Here is a 16,906-nt window from a genome sequence, read left to right on the forward strand (position 1 = left end):
TGGCAGCACTGGACTGTGAGCAGGTAAGTACATTTTTTTATTTTACCATTTATTGCCCCTCAGATTTTTTTCATGGAGCTGGAAAACCCCTTTAAAAGCTTAGTTCACGTCTGCATTGTAGCTCAGTCGCAGAATTTGTTTATTAAGCAGGACCCGAGCAGACAAAAGAAAACACAAACGCTGCAAGCTGTATTTTTTGTCTGCTAAAATTCTGCCAGCTAAATGAATGAACACCAGACCGGCCCCCTTAAAATCAGATTCAACCAAATTCAACCTCAGCCAGCAAAGAATGGGTGTGGATTTCAGCTCTGAAGCATGTTGAGCTCTTTTCACACTAAGTTTCTGTGCTGTCAGGCAGAGGTATCCGTCAGGGCAGTCCCCGCTGCATAACTCCACTTTGTAGCATTCATCATACACACACACACTCCCATGTTTTATGGTATACTTTCTTTTTAGGATCCTACTCTCATGCTGAAAAACACAAAAGTGTTTGGCAGAGAGGGAGGAAGGAAGGAAGGAAGGAAGGAAGGAGGGGAGGAAGGGAAGGAGGGAAGGAAGGAAATACAGCAAATTAACACAAGTGACAGTGTGAAAAAAGTGCTAATTAATATCTATATAACAACTGTGTTCAGAGGTGAACATACAAATTAAGGCCATGTTCACACACTGTAAAACGCATGATTATCCCGGCCGGCCATTTCTGATGAGTTGGGATGCAGGCGCATCAGTGAGCCGCACACTCCATTGTGTGAACTGATATGTTCTGTGCAGCCGCTATTAATTCCATTTTTTGTGTGGCCGGTTAGAATCCCGGCCGGAGTGTATACTATGTGCAAATTGCAGCAACAGGCGTGATTTATACAAAATATACGTTGTGTGAACATGGCCTAAGGCCTCATTCACACAGTCCGTAGCGCGCCTGTAATTGTGGACCGCACTACAGACAGCTGCATTCAAATGTCCACAATCCATGGACCTATTCAGTAGACACTATTGAATCGTCCTGCAATGGCAGGTCTGTACTAGGACCTACCTCTTTTTTCGGGCATGGGTCACGGCTCTGTAACACATAAAAAAAAAACATGTGACCAGGGCCATTTAAATGAATGGGTTCATAGTGCTGCCAGTAATTGTGGGTGCACAATTATGGCCGCACTACAGAACACGAGAATGGGGCCCTAAGGGACCACATCGCATTCAAAATTCAACATGCACTATGTTTTAGAGCAAAACAAGTTAAGCAGATTAGTTATACAGAATTTTTCATCCAAAATGTATATCAGGCATTTATTTCAATCCTCATTCATTCTCATTCAGTCACATCACCTGCACCCAGCATGACGGACAGTGACATGAGGAAAACAGCTCAAAGAGACTGCTCAGTGTGATGGGTGACAGAAGGAAGAGAGGCCAGGCTGATCCATGTACACAGGTCTACAGGAGACAATGCCGAACCCACATTACAAAGCTGTGCTCTAATCCAATTGTAAACTTAAGGATCTTCCTCCAAAAGTGTCCTTACATTATTGCCTGGTTTTCAAGATGGTGTGAACTTAAGATGAACAAGCTTTTACAAACAGAAGCAGATGGGAGAGTTTTCTACTTAAATATTACATTTCAGTCAAATTTGTTCTGTAATATTATAGGGAAGAAAGTATACTGTATACCAGAAAAGAGCTGATATAATACAGCCCCAGGAGGAGCAGATTGGTGCATCAGGGCAGTGGTCCCACCCCACAGCACCAAAAATACATCTTAAGGCTGGGTTCACACACAGTATATTTGAGGCTGTATTTGTGAGGCTGTATAGCAACCAAAACCAGGAGTGGATTGAAAACACAGAAAGGCTATGTTCACATAATGTTGTAATTGAGTGGATGGCCGTCATTTAATGGCAAATTTTTGCTGTTATTTGAAAACAACGGCTGTTATATTGAAATAATGGCAGTTATTTACCGTTATATGACGGCCATCCACTCAATTTCAACATTGTGTGAACAGAGCCTTTCTGTGTTTTCAATCCACTCCTGGTTTTGGTTGCTATGAGGACCTGACTTGAGGACCAAATACAGCCTGAAATATACGTAGTGTGAACCCAGCCTAAAGGAGAAGTCCGGCCAAAATTAATTTTTGATATGTTGTTACTTATGAAAAGTTATACAAATTTCTAATGTACATTAATTATGGGAAATGCACATATACTGCTATTTCCCTTAATTTAGTAGATCAGGAAGTGTTAGAATTCTCTCTGAAGAAGTGACGTCACGACCCAGGGTGTAATTCCTATGGAGTGTCCAGCAGGGGGCGCTCTCTATATAGAAGTCTATGGGACTTTATTGTTTCTATGGGTTTCTATCTAATGTAATGCAATGTTATGTACAGTGTGCTTTATTGAATGAATACATCTATGGAATACTTTGGGGAGCAAGTGTCCCTGCTCCCCAAAGTATTGCATAAATGTATTAATTCAATACATTCGGATATCACAGTAAGCCCGCCGATCCGCCGCATTTCCGCCGATCGCCGATCCGCTGCATTCCCGCCGATCCGGACCATATACATTGAACTACAGCTCCCATCATCTGCTTATAGTATGAACAGGTGATGGAAGCTGTAGCTGGGTAATGGATATGACATGCCGCCGGGCGCAGGGGGGAGCCGCTCAGTACACAGCAGCTCTCCCCCCTCCTCCTTCCGGGATAACTTCCGCCTATACCAATGCTGAGTCCCTGCCTGGCCGCCGCTCTCCACTCTCCCCCCATACATACCGGCTCCCGATGCATCCTGGTGTCCGCGCTGATGCCGGGAGCCGGTATATGTGAGCGGAGAGCGGCGGCCAGGCAGGGACTCAGCATTGGTATAGGCGGAAGTTATCCCGGAAGGAGGAGGGGGGAGAGCTGCTGTGTACTGAGCGGCTCCCCCCTGCGCCCGGCGGCATGTCATATCCATTACCCAGCTACAGCTCCCATCACCTGTTCATACTATAAGCAGATGATGGGAGCTGTAGTTCAATGTATATGGTCCGGATCGGCGGGAATGCAGCGGATCGGCGTGCGGCGGATCGGCGGAAATGCGGCGGATCGGCGGGCTTACTGTGATATCCGAATGTATTGAATTAATACATTTATGCAATACTTTGGGGAGCAGGGACACTTGCTCCCCAAAGTATTCCATAGATGTATTCATTCAATAAAGCACACTGTACATAACATTACATTACATTATATAGAAACCCATAGAAACAATAAAGTCCCATAGACTTCTATATAGAGAGCGCCCCCTGCTGGACACTCCATAGGAATTACACCCTGGGTCGTGACGTCACTTCTTCAGAGAGAATTCTAACACTTCCTGATCTACTAAATTAAGGGAAATAGCAGTATATGTGCATTTCCCATAATTAATGTACATTAGAAATTTGTATAACTTTTCATAAGTAACAACATATCAAAAATTAATTTTGGCCGGACTTCTCCTTTAAGGGTGCGTTCACACCTACAGGATCTGCAGCAGATTTGATGCTGTGTTCAGTTATTTAAATGAAATCTTCTGCAGAAAATCAGCTGCAGATCCTGTAGGTGTGAACGCACCATAAACGTGGATTAAACTCCTAAAGAGGTTATCAGACACTAGTGAAAAAAACTTAAAGTTATTGGGATGCTCTTATCGGCCCCACATGTAATCCCCATGCGAAAATCATACAGTTTTACGGACCCCGCAGACCTACGTTCGAGCTGCCAACTTGGTATCCACTTCCTTGTTCGGGAGCCTGGCGCACTATGACAACTTCCTCCCTGTGATGCCTCGCAACATTCTGCTCTCTGACAGACCCGCACAACTCATTGCCCACACCAAAAATCCCCTCCCCTCGTACATTCCTATGGTCCCCGCCCAAACTACTAAACAGTCATTCATTGGCTGTGCCAGCACTGTGCACGCAAGCTGGCATGTCAGGGAGACACTTATACTTCTTATCCTTGTTGCACATGTGCACAGGGATGAAGCTTATTGGGCATGGTAGTCCGTGTAGGTGTTAGCTGGATCAGGTGATAGAACCTGATCAGCGCACGTCACATTTGGGGCTGAACAGAGAAGACAGCAAACCCGGCCTCCTAAAGTGCATAAATTAAGTGACGTATTGTCACATAATGGCGCTGGGAGTCAGAAATGCAGGCTCAACGCAGCAAGCAAGGGCGGAGGAAACTGCTACTTCGGGAAGATGTGATCTGGGGGACAGTGGGAGAAAGCAGCCAGTATGCTAATGGAAGGCTATTACAAAGTTATATAACTTTGTATTAGCTTTATATTGTTGATAAATTGCCCAGTGGCGGAGTACCCCTTTAATATCGCAGAAACGGCACAGACAATAAAGGTGAGAAACAATTAGTTGTGTGTGACACCTATATAAAAATAGCTAGAACAGAAAAGGAAGGCCACAGCAAATCCTTGCTTTAGTGCACCTTTATAGTGCGTATTCAGAGAGCGATTTATCTGACAGATCTTTGAAGCCAAAACCAGGAACAGACTATAAACAAAGAGAAGGTCATAAAGGAAAGACTCTTTAGAAATCCACTCCCGACTTTGGCTTTAAAAATCTGTCAAATAAATCTCTCTGTGTAAATGCATCCTTATTCTATTACATTAGAGCTAAATTATTGAAAAAAACCCAACAGATAGGTCATAGATATCACACCTGCAGTACTAAAGAACTGTGAACCTACTGTGACTGTGAACTGTGACTAACCTACAAACTGGCTACCTACCTAGTCACTACAGACATTCAGATTAAAGGGACTGTCTCTTAATGATGGCCATTTCTATATATATATATATATATATATATATATATATATATATATATATATATATATATTTATACACACAGTGGAGGAAATAACTATTTGTTCCCTCTCTGTGTAAGTTTGCCCACTGACAAAGACATGAACAGTCTATAATTTTAAGGGTAGATTCATTTTAACAGTGGGAGATAGAATATCAAAAATTAAATCTACAAAACCACACCCTATAAATTATACAAATTTATTTGTATATTACACAGACAAATATAGATAGAACTTGATCCTCTACCAACCATTAAGAGTTCTGGCTCCTACAGACCAGTTAGCCGCTAATAATCAGCTCATTACCAGCATAAAAGGAGAAGTCCGGAGAAAATTTTTACTAAAGTGCTGGATTGCCCCCCAAAAGTTATTTAAATCCCCAATATACACTTATTACGGGAAATGCTTTTTTCCCTGCACTTACTACTGCATCAAGGCTTCACTTCCTGGATAAAATGGTGATGTCACGACCCGACTCCCAGAGCTGTGCGGGCTGTGGCTGCTGGGGAGGATGATGGCAGGGGGACACTGAGGGACACAGGGCACTGGAGGGACACTGAGCATCCCTCTGCCATCATCCTCTCCAGCAGCCACAGCCACACAGCTCTGGGAGTCGGGTCGTGACATCACCATTTTATCCAGGAAGTTAAGCCTTGATGCAGTAGTAAGTGCAGGGAAAAAGCACTTCATAAGCATTTCCTGTAATAAGTGTATACAATACTTTAATAAAAAAATTTGCCGGACTTCTCCTTTAAACTGTTAAAGATCTCAAGGCAGCTGGGAGCACTGTCGCCGAGACACCATTGGCAACACTGTAATGTAATTAAAATCTGGCAGTGCCCGCAAAGTCCCATTACACAAGGCGGCACATCTAAAGTTAGCCAATGAACACCTGGATAATTGTGAGAGTGTTTGGGAGAAGGTGCTGTAGTCAGATAAGACAAAAATTGAGCTCTTTGGCATTAACTCAACTCCATGGGGGAGATTTATGAAAGGGTGTAAATATACACTGAGGTAAACTGCCCACAGAAACCAATCACAGCTCAGCTCTGGTACAATATAAGAGGAGCTGTGATTGGTTGCTGTGGGCAGTTTACACCAGGTGTATATTTACAGCCTTTCATAAATCTCCCCCCTTGTGTTTGAAGGAAGAGAAATGCTCCCTATCACCCAAAGAACACCATCCCCACTGTCAACCATGGAGGTGGAAACATTAGGTTTTGGGGGTGTTTGTCTGCTAAGGGCACAGGACTACCGCATCAATGGGACAATCAGCAAGGGATCAAAGAGTTATTGCCTTTACTATACACATATATCAGGAAGGGTATACATGGATGGCAGCTGGAGCGGGCTGTGGATAGAGAGCAGGAACAGGGACGCTTACGTGGCACATGGGCTGTGTACTGAAGTGGAGAGAAGACAGCTCACACAGTAAAATGTAAAACGTCTCACTCTCGTCACAGGGTCTAAAAAACAATGTCAGAATGAGAGACTAAGAGACCGCATGCTAGGTCAGTAGAGTAGCACAAAGATTAAAACAGTCTCTGAGCTTCTGGCATCATCATTTATGATGATGCCGGAAGTTCCAAGGTCTGGTCCGTAGTATACAGTCAGTGCATGGACCGTATATTGCAGACGTGTGAATGGTCCTCAAACTCAGTAACATGTAAGGTAACCCTTTAATAGAAGAAAATCTAAGGCCCTGACATGTCCATGGATTCTATTTCTAAGTATATCAGTTGACAAGAAAACAGACACTATTACAAGTCCTTAAGGATTTGTCAAGCAGATTTCCTAGTCTCCTGAGACCCCGATCTGTCTCGTTATGCAGTCATTTATCCCAGTTAGTCAATACACCTAGACATCCGATACTGAGGCCATATTTTTGGGTCTATTTACGATGGTAGAAGAGATCAGGACTGTGGCGGGCTCTGCTTCCTACAGGCCTACACATAGAGGTCACACAACACAAGCAGTGCACACCGCTCCCTGAGAAGAATGGGCTGTTCTCATCAAAACAGGATGAGGGACATCCAGGAAGAACACCAGCAGGTACAGAAGCTCACTAGATAACATGCATTGCCACTGGCTGATAACAGAGCCGACACAGGCAGCACTACCCATAAGAACACTGTCCGAATATAAACAACATTTCCCTATAGTTCTGGGTGTGTGCTTTGGGGTAATGTGGTGGCATCTACAAAGATCCCAGCCACTTTTAGCAGTTATCTACATTTTCATACAAAAACAGGGGGAAAATGTTCATAGCCGTAAGTACCGCAGTGACATCACATACATTGTCCATGTGACACTGCAGCCAATCCCTGGCCTCAGCGGTCTCTTCCAACATGTACTGGAGGTGACAGCACAGGCCAAGGACAGGCTGACATGTCACATGTACAATGCACACCATGTTCTCACAGCTGCCGGTAGACACCAGAAAAGCAGCCAGGCTAGGGAGGGGAAGAAGGGAGAAAAGCCCTTTAAATCCTGTTTGAAAAAGTCCATTACTAGACAGATTACGTTACACAAGGGGTTCAAGAACAAGCAGAACCCTGACAGGAAGTTGGGGAGGGCCCTAGGGATCTAGTGGATGGTACTGTACCAATGACTGCCCCAAGCCAGAAAACGAGCAGAAACTGTGTGCTGTATATTAAGCAATATGGCCACTTCTCAGCTGACTGAACACAAGGAATCACATGACCTGCTCTTCAACCTAAGAAATATGGTGTGGAGCAGATCATGTGATTACCATAACCAATAAGATGCAGGGAACAGGTGCTAAACACACAACCCTTGCAGTCAGTCATCTCCTGGATGGGAGGTGATAGCCCCTGCTTGTGTGGTAAAGCTCTGTGCAGCGGCCATGACAAACACTGCAGGATAGGATCAGGCCGTCGCTGAGCTGTGACAGAGTGTGCACAAACATAGAGGTGGAAAGTCCAGCTAAGGGAAAAATACATAGACACTCCCCTATCTTCCTATACCCTGGACACAGGATAGCAGAACAAATTACAAAAATTATAACCACACATGTTCTTAAAGGGGCATTCTGCTCAAACATAACTTGTCATATGTTGCTGCCCATGGAGAGACTAACAATTAATCCCATTCTTGGTGTTATCTATTTAGTCATTTTCCTGCAGTTCCATGGAGAGACTAAATTCATTCCATACTTGTTATTATCTATTCAGTTTGCTTCCCCCAGTTCTGAGCTGCTGCTTTCTGTGGAAGACACAAAAAGACTTTCTCTCCCCCTTCCTTCCGAGACAGCTGATGTAAACAAGTGCCTGGCAGGCTTTATCTGCAACTTTGTAGCTTCTTTGTAATGCTGGGAGGTAGGGCTGGGCGATTAATCGAATTAATTCGATTAATCGCCCAGACAGTTAGAATCGATTTGATTTTTTGTGAAAATCGTAAATTCGATTTTCACAAAAAACCATTGCGGGCGGCGCGGTAAAGTGTCGGGTCCGGAGAGAGTTGCAGGACGGCGCGGTGAGGTGCAGGGCCGGCAGTCAGGAGAGATGTGGTACCGGCGGCTCCAGCCTCTTCACAGAGCCGCGGCTGACCTCTCCCGCCCCTTACACGTTAGTGCCGCGCTGAGCTGCGTCCCGCTCTCTTCCTGTCACACGTGCAGGTCCTGTTCTGTGGAGGAGGCGGCAGGGATCGCAGCAGAAGGAGAGAACGTCGCTGCCCGCTGTACAGCTCCAGGACCCGCAGCGACGTTCTCTCCTTCTGCTGCGATCCCTGCCGCCTCCTCCACAGAACGGGACCTGCACGTGTGACAGTAAGAGAGCGGGACGCAGCTCAGCGCGGCACTAACGTGTAAGGGGCGGGAGAGGTCAGCCGCGGCTCTGTGAAGAGGCTGGAGCCGCCGGTACCACATCTCTCCTGACTGCCGGCCCTGCACCTCACCGCGCAGTCCTGACACTTTACCACGCCTGCCTAGTCCCCCTCAGCTGCCCCATACCCCCTCAGTGTCCCCTCAGCTGCCCCATACCCCCTCAGTGTCCCCTCAGCTGCCCCATACCCCCTCAGCTGCCCCATACCCCCTCAGTGTCCCCCAGCCTGCCCCATACCCCTCAGTGACCCCCAGCCTGCCCCATACCCCTCAGTGTCCCCTCAGCTGCCCCATACCCCTCAGTGACCCCCAGCCGCCCCATACCCCTCAGTGACCCCCAGCCTGCCCCATACCCCTCAGTGACCCCCAGCCTGCCTCATACCCCTCAGTGACCCCCAGCCTGCCCCATACCCCTCAGTGACCCTTAGCCTGCCCCATACCCCTCAGTGACCCCCAGCCTGCCCCCATACCCCTCAGTGACCCCCAGCCTGCCTCATACCCCTCAGTGACCCCCAGCCTGCCTCATACCCCTCAGTGACCCCCAGCCTGCCCCATACCCCTCAGTGACCCTTAGCCTGCTTCATACCCCTCAGTGACCCCCAGCCTGCCTCATACCCCTCAGTGACCCCCAGCCTGCCCCATACCCACTCAGTGACCCCCAGTCCACCCCATACCCCCTCAGTAGTACTACTACACCCATCATCTATACCTGTACTACTACCACACTCCTCATCTTTACCTGTACTATTACACCCCTTATCCACTATACCCTCACTACTACTCCCTACCTAGATGAAGGCACAAAGAAGATCGCCTATACTATATGGGGGCACAGAGTACATAGGGCACATATTTGGGAAAACTACTTATATGGGGCACACAATGTGTTTGTCTACTACATGGGGGCACAGGAGGAGCACTGTTACACTGGGAAACAATATAGTTGTCTCAAACGTCAATAAAATCGTATCTGATGCTGCAGGGAGAAAAATGTCCTATTTATTTAGCAAAAACAAAAAAATCGAGATTTAAATCGAGAATCGTCCAAAATTTTTTTAAAATCGAGATTTTATTTTTTGGCCATATCGCCCAGCCCTACTGGGAGGGTTAATCTGAGGTCAAGTTGCTGATGGACTCACTGTGGTTTACCCTTCCAGCATTACAGAGATGTTACAAAGTTGCAGATAGGGAGGTAATTACACCAGCTGTCTCAAAAGGAAGGGGGAGGAGGGGGAGACTGAGTGAACTGCTCACACACAGTTTTCTAAGTCTTCAGCTGAAACCAGCAGCTCGGAACTGGAGGAAAATGACTAAATAGATAACACCAAGAATGGGATTAATTGTTAGTCTCACCATGGGCAGCAACATATGAAATGTTATGTTTGAGTAGAATACTCCTGGGTTGTCTGGGCAAAGTCAAGAGTTGCAAGACAGCAAGGTGTGCTGTAAACACAAACAGGTTATACACACCCATCGCAGTCTACCTAATCTCCTGGCCCCTGTGACATGACCACAGGATCAGCCCCCTCAGCCAATCATTGACCGAGGGAATACAACTTGTTCGTAATGTGTATACCTTCGCCTGCTGCCTGGACAGTCCCTTTAATAGAAGCTCTGATCATGTAAAGTCAGTGGTCACTAAACTGATGTAGACACTCGAGTGCGGCCCCATAGAGCATGGTTCTCCAAACTGCGGCCCATCCAGGTGTTGCAAAACCACAACTTCCATTATGCCTGGACAGCTAAAGCTTTGGATTTGGCTGTCCAGGCATGATGGGAAATGTAGTATTGCAACAGTTGGGGGCCACCGTTTGGAGACCCATGCCTGAGAGAGAGAATGCAGCAGAGGCCGAACATAAGCTGTGGACAACAGACGTGTAGTTACAACCTGCTGTGTGAACATACCCTTAGGGTACAAACCCACACACCATATACACAGCAGATACGCAACAAATACACAGCAGATTTGTTGGTACAGATTTGATGCTGTGTTCAGTTATTTAGATCTAATCTGCTGCGTATTTGCTGCGTATCGCAGCAGTAAATATGCTGCGTATACGGTCTGTGGGTTTATACCCTTAGACACCAAATTAGTGGGCAGATTTGGTTAAGTCTGTGCTCCTCAGTGCGTGGCTTTCCAGCTGCAGCAACAAACAAATCCTTTTAGCTATCAGGCATTATGGGAATTGTAGTTCTGCAGCAGCTGGAGGGGTACGGGTTGGGGCAGCTGTCTCCAGCTACACACAATGATTACAGCTATAACCATCAGGAGTACCTGTGTGATGCAGCAGCTGGAGGGGTACAGGTTGGGGCAGCTTTCTCCAGCTACACACAATGATTACAGCTATAACCATCAGGAGTACATGTGTGATGCAGCAGCTGGAGGGGCACAGGTTGGGGTACAGGTTGGGGCAGCTACACACAATGATTACAGCTATAACCATCAGGAGTACATGAGATGCAGCAGCTGGAGTGGTATGGGTTGGGGTACAGGTTGGGGTAGCTACACACAATGATTACAGCTATAACCATCAGGAGTACATGATATGCAGCAGCTGGAGGTGCACAGGTTGTGGGGTACAGGTTGGGGCAGCTACACACAATGATTACAGCTATAACCATCAGGAGTACCTGTGATGCAACAGGTTGGGGCACAGGTTGGGGTAGCTACACACAATGATTACAGCTATAACCATCAGGAGTACATGAGATGCAGCAGCTGGAGGTGCACAGGTTGTGGGGTACAGGTTGGGGCAGCTACACACAATGATTACAGCTATAACCATCGGGAGTACCTGTGATGCAGCAGCTGGAGCGGTACAGGTTGGGGCAGCTACACACAATGATTACAGCTATAACCATCAGGAGTACCTGTGATGCAGCAGCTGGAGGTGCACAGGTTGTGGGGTACAGGTGTTGGGGCAGCTCCACACAATGATTACAGCTATAACCATCGGGAGTACATGTGTGATGCAGCAGCTGGAGGGGTACAGGTGTTGGGGCAGCTCCACACAATGATTACAGCTATAACCATCAGGAGTATCTGTGTGATGCAGCAGCTGGAGGGCCACAGGTTGTGGGGTACAGGTGTTGGGGCAGCTCCACACAATGATTACAGCTATAACCATCAGGAGTACCTGTGTGATGCAGCAGCTGGAGGGGCACAGGTTGGGGGACAGGTGTTGGGGCAGCTACACACAATGATTACAGCTATAACCATCAGGAGTACCTGTGGGATGCAGCAGCTGGAGGGGCACAGGTTGGGGCACAGGTTCTGGGGTACAGGTGTTGGGGCAGCTACACACAATGATTACAGCTATAACCATCGGGAGTACATGTGTGATGCAGCAGCTGGAGGGGTACAGGATGTGGGGTACAGGTGTTGGGGCAGATACACACAATGATTACAGCTATAACCATCGGGAGTACATGTGTGATGCAGCAGCTGGAGGGGTACAGGTGTTGGGGCAGCTACACACAATGATTACAGCTATAACCATCAGGAGTACCTGTGTGATGCAGCAGCTGGAGGGGCACAGGTTGTGGGGTACAGGTGTTGGGGCAGCTACACACAATGATTACAGCTATAACCATCAGGAGTACCTGTGTGATGCAGCAGCTGGAGGGGTACAGGTGTTGGGGCAGCTACACACAATGATTACAGCTATAACCATCAGGAGTACCTGTGTGATGCAGCAGCTGGAGGGGCACAGGTTGGGGCACAGGTTTTGGGGTACAGGTGTTGGGGCAGCTCCACACAATGATTACAGCTAAAACCATCAGGAGTATCTGTGTGATGCAGCAGCTGGAGGGCCACAGGTTGTGGGGTACAGGTGTTGGGGCAGCTCCACACAATGATTACAGCTATAACCATCAGGAGTACCTGTGTGATGCAGCAGCTGGAGGGGCACAGGTTGGGGGACAGGTGTTGGGGCAGCTACACACAATGATTACAGCTATAACCATCAGGAGTACCTGTGGGATGCAGCAGCTGGAGGGGCACAGGTTGGGGCACAGGTTGTGGGGTACAGGTGTTGGGGCAGCTACACACAATGATTACAGCTATAACCATCGGGAGTACATGTGTGATGCAGCAGCTGGAGGGGTACAGGTTGTGGGGTACAGGTGTTGGGGCAGATACACACAATGATTACAGCTATAACCATCGGGAGTACATGTGTGATGCAGCAGCTGGAGGGGTACAGGTGTTGGGGCAGCTACACACAATGATTACAGCTATAACCATCAGGAGTACCTGTGTGATGCAGCAGCTGGAGGGGTACAGGTGTTGGGGCAGCTACACACAATGATTACAGCTATAACCATCAGGAGTACCTGTGTGATGCAGCAGCTGGAGGGGCACAGGTTTTGGGGTACAGGTGTTGGGGCAGCTACACACAATGATTACAGCTATAACCATCAGGAGTACCTGTGTGATGCAGCAGCTGGAGGGGCACAGGTTGGGGCACAGGTTTTGGGGTACAGGTGTTGGGGCAGCTACACACAATGATTACAGCTAAAACCATCAGGAGTACCTGTGTGATGCAGCAGCTGGAGGGGCACAGGTTTTGGGGTACAGGTGTTGGGGCAGCTACACACAATGATTACAGCTATAACCATCAGGAGTACCTGTGTGATGCAGCAGCTGGAGGGGCACAGGTTGGGGCACAGGTTTTGGGGTACAGGTGTTGGGGCAGCTACACACAATGATTACAGCTATAACCATCAGGAGTACCTGTGTGATGCAGCAGCTGGAGGGGCACAGGTTTTGGGGTACAGGTGTTGGGGCAGCTACACACAATGTTTACAGCTATAACCATCAGGAGTACCTGTGTGATGCAGCAGCTGGAGGGGCACAGGTTGGGGCACAGGTGTTGGGGCAGCTACACACAATGTTTACAGCTATAACCATCAGGAGTACCTGTGTGATGCAGCAGCTGGAGGGGCACAGGTTGAGGCACAGGTTTTGGGGCACAGGTGTTGGGGCAGCTACACACAATGATTACAGCTATAACCATCAGGAGTACCTGTGGGATGCAGCAGCTGGAGGGGCACAGGTTGGGGCACAGGTGTTGGGGCAGCTACACACAATGATTACAGCTATAACCATCAGGAGTACCTGTGGGATGCAGCAGAGGCCTGCATTACTGCACCATGAGACATACCAGAGCTGCTGATTACAGCGCTCCCTGCAGCTGCAGGTGGACAGGGCTCGGACAATGGTCAGTGTACGGGATGGCGGGGGCTGGGGACAGGTCAGGGAGGGGTCCGCCATCCCGAATCCCCGGCCACGAGCTGCCCTCTCACTGCCCCTGGGTGACCATGAGCGCTGACAGTGACATCCTGGCCTCCTCTGTCACATCCACCCCCTGCGAGAGGAGAGCCGGCACCCCCGGAGGGCAGCAGGCGGACAGTATGGCCCAGCACCCTCACCTCCATGGTGGACACTGTACTGGTGAAGAGGTCCTCGCCGTCCTCCAGCTCCTCAAAATCGGTGTGTCTCCCATCTCCCAGCGGAGGCGGCTCCCTCTCTGCTGCCATCTTTCTGTCACTACGAACTCCACCCCCTGCTATCCGGCTGTCACGTGGAGTCCCGTGACTTCCCCACGTGATCAGCCGTTTGCTGCAGGAAGCGAACGTAACCAATCAGAGGCGTTCAAGAGGGAGAGAGCGTCCATCTTTGAAGTGGTCAACGGTGTGGGCAGCTGGTAAATATCCGCTGTGCACAGGAGTGGCTGTACCGTGCTAGGTTTCTCTTACTCAGTATCTCTCTAGTAGTGAGCTGCTGCACAGGAACCAGGAGGTCCTTTCAGTATTGCTATTCTTGCACTAATTCCGAGATCTGCACAATTGGAAAAGAAGGCCCTACCTCTTTATGGTTGCTGCAGGTCTGGCCTTGGAGGAGGAGACTCCTTATCAGTACTGGTCCAGGTAGGGGTGACAAGGGGGGGGGCCCGCACATGGTAAATGGCATAAGCGCAAAAAAAAAAACGCCAAAGTGCAAAATTGCTCATTTTGGGTCGCATCAAATCCAGAAAATTTTAATAAAAAGTGATCAAAAAATCGCATATGCGCAATCAAGGTACCGATAGAAAGTACATGTCATGGCGCAAAAAATGAAACCTCACACAGCCCCATAGACCAAAGGATAAAAGAGTTATAAGCCTGGGAATGGAGCAATTGTAAGGAGCATTTATTTTTTTAAAAAAGGTTTTCATTTTTTAAAAGCCATCAAATAAAATAAAAGGTACACAAGTTACATATCGTTGTAATCATACTAACTTGAGGAAAATGTATAAGGCTGGGTTAACATATATAAGTTTGCGTTTTTTGTCTAAAAACTGATGTCAGTTTTTCTATCCTTCTTTTCATTAAAAACCATCAGTTGCCATCAGTTGTCACAAGTTGCTCTCATCAGTTGACATTTTTTTTCCCCAGTATGTTTTCCTGTCATTTTCAATGGGATTTGCGGGGGAGCGCACAGGGAAGCTAAATACTACTGGGGGGGGCAACAGGGGGGCTATATACTACTGGGGGAGAGCGCACAAGGAAGCTAAATACCAGTGGGGGGGCAACAGGGGGGCTATATACTTCTGGAAGAGCAACAGGGGGGGCTATATACTACTGGGGGAGCAAGGGGGGGCTATAGGGGAGGGGGAGAGCACACAGGGGGAGATATATGTTTATTTTTTTACATTGTGCTGCTACATGCCGGATGCCAGAGCCGAACGGCATGCGTCCTGCCCGGCGAGGCATCCGGCGCTCCATTCACTTTAGTTGATGCGGCGCCGCACAGCCTTGCGGGCCACACAGGAGGACGCTGCATGCTGTGTTCTTCCGTGTGGTCGGTGCGGCGTCACTATTTACATGCCGCATATATTGAACGATCCCATTGAAAACAATGGGATCAGTTCAATAATGCGTTTCCCTCCCGCGCTTTTCTCATGCCCCGGAGGGAAACGCCGCCGCACCGCCGGACAAATGTAAACCGGCCTAACAAGTCAGATTTACCCTAGGGCGAACAGAGTAAACATAACCCCACCCCCACCCCCCAATAAAATTGTGTTTTATTTTCTATTTCACCACACATATAATATTTTTCTGGTTTCGCAGCATATTTTATCCAAACATTAAGGCTGCATTCCCACGTTCCGTGATCCTAACAGATCATGGACGTGGAATGCATGTACCGGAGTCCCCGGCGCCGGCTGATTCATTACAGCGCGGCGCTTATGAATACAGTCTCCCCTGCTCCCAGCATCTAATTACAGATGCTGTCCGGGCGCGGGGGGACTCTGTTACATGCATTCCACTTTTTTTTTAATTCTTGTCTGTAACTTGTAGTGGTGAGGAGTTTGTGGCGCACTTAGGCACGCCTCACCAGCGCTTCCTCCTCCCTCTTTGCTGCCCGGCCCGACCTCCTGCTTCCTGATGACGTTGCTGGCAAGGGCCGTGCGCCGACTTGCCAATATGCGCAAGCGCGCTGTACATCTCGCACATGCGCCGTAGCGCAGATGAGCAGTGCAACTGTGGGCATGCCCACTTGCATACTGGCAAGTCGGCACACGGCCCTTGCCAGCAACGTCATCAGGAAACAGGAGTCCGGGCGGCACAGAGGGAGGAGAAAGCGGTGGGGAGGCGTGCCTAAGTGTGGCACGAACTCCTCACCACTAAGTTACAGACAAGAATTTAAAAAAAAACTACTCGACCGAATGCTACAAGAAAGGTAAAACATACAATAATGGACCTGCACCTTCACTGCACTGTCAGCACCTCGGGACCAGCCCAGGTGCTCACAGATTCCCTTTAACTCCTTAACGACCGCAGACGTAAGTGTACGCCCCCAAAACCCATGCCTTAACGCAAACGGGCGTACATTTATGCCCGCGGTTTTCCCGATCGCTGCGTGTATACACTGCTATAATGTATAGCAGGCCATTCCTGCTTGTCGGCACGGGGGGTGATTAACCCCTCCCGTGCTGACGATCGCCGCTATTGGCTGATCAAATCAGATCAGCCAATGGCGGCGATCTGCAGCTTTCCGGGTCATCGGTGACCCGATGGCCCGGTAAGCAATGGCGGTCGGTGCTGTCCCAGAACTGCACCGACCGCCATTACTGTTAAAAGTAATGGTGGCCACGGTGCCACGTCCCAATCGCCGGGATCACGGGGATATAAGTCCCCAAAAAGTGTTAAATACCTGCTGTGGACAACTCAGCTAGGT

The 16,906-nt window shown here is 48.5% G+C and overlaps 1 protein-coding gene across 2 annotated transcripts in view; it reads right to left on the reverse strand.

The window, feature by feature from the left end:
• Positions 1–14,261, reverse strand: part of SNX2 (sorting nexin 2) — a 49,623-nt gene extending 35,362 nt beyond the window's left edge. Inside the window, exons 1-2 of one of the 2 annotated variants that reach the window (XM_069962650.1) lie at positions 14,116–14,261; positions 1,034–1,060 (exon numbers count right to left, since the gene is read on the reverse strand). In XM_069962650.1, the coding sequence (XP_069818751.1) occupies positions 1,034–1,060; positions 14,116–14,223 (135 nt within the window). In that variant the 5' untranslated portion in view covers positions 14,224–14,261. The remainder of the gene's footprint in view (positions 1–1,033; positions 1,061–14,115) is intronic. The other variant, XM_069962651.1, reaches the window with a different exon arrangement.
• Positions 14,262–16,906: the final 2,645 nt, after the last annotated feature.

Source organism: Dendropsophus ebraccatus, chromosome 3, assembly GCF_027789765.1.
Source record: "Dendropsophus ebraccatus isolate aDenEbr1 chromosome 3, aDenEbr1.pat, whole genome shotgun sequence".
NCBI lineage: Eukaryota > Metazoa > Chordata > Amphibia > Anura > Hylidae > Dendropsophus > Dendropsophus ebraccatus.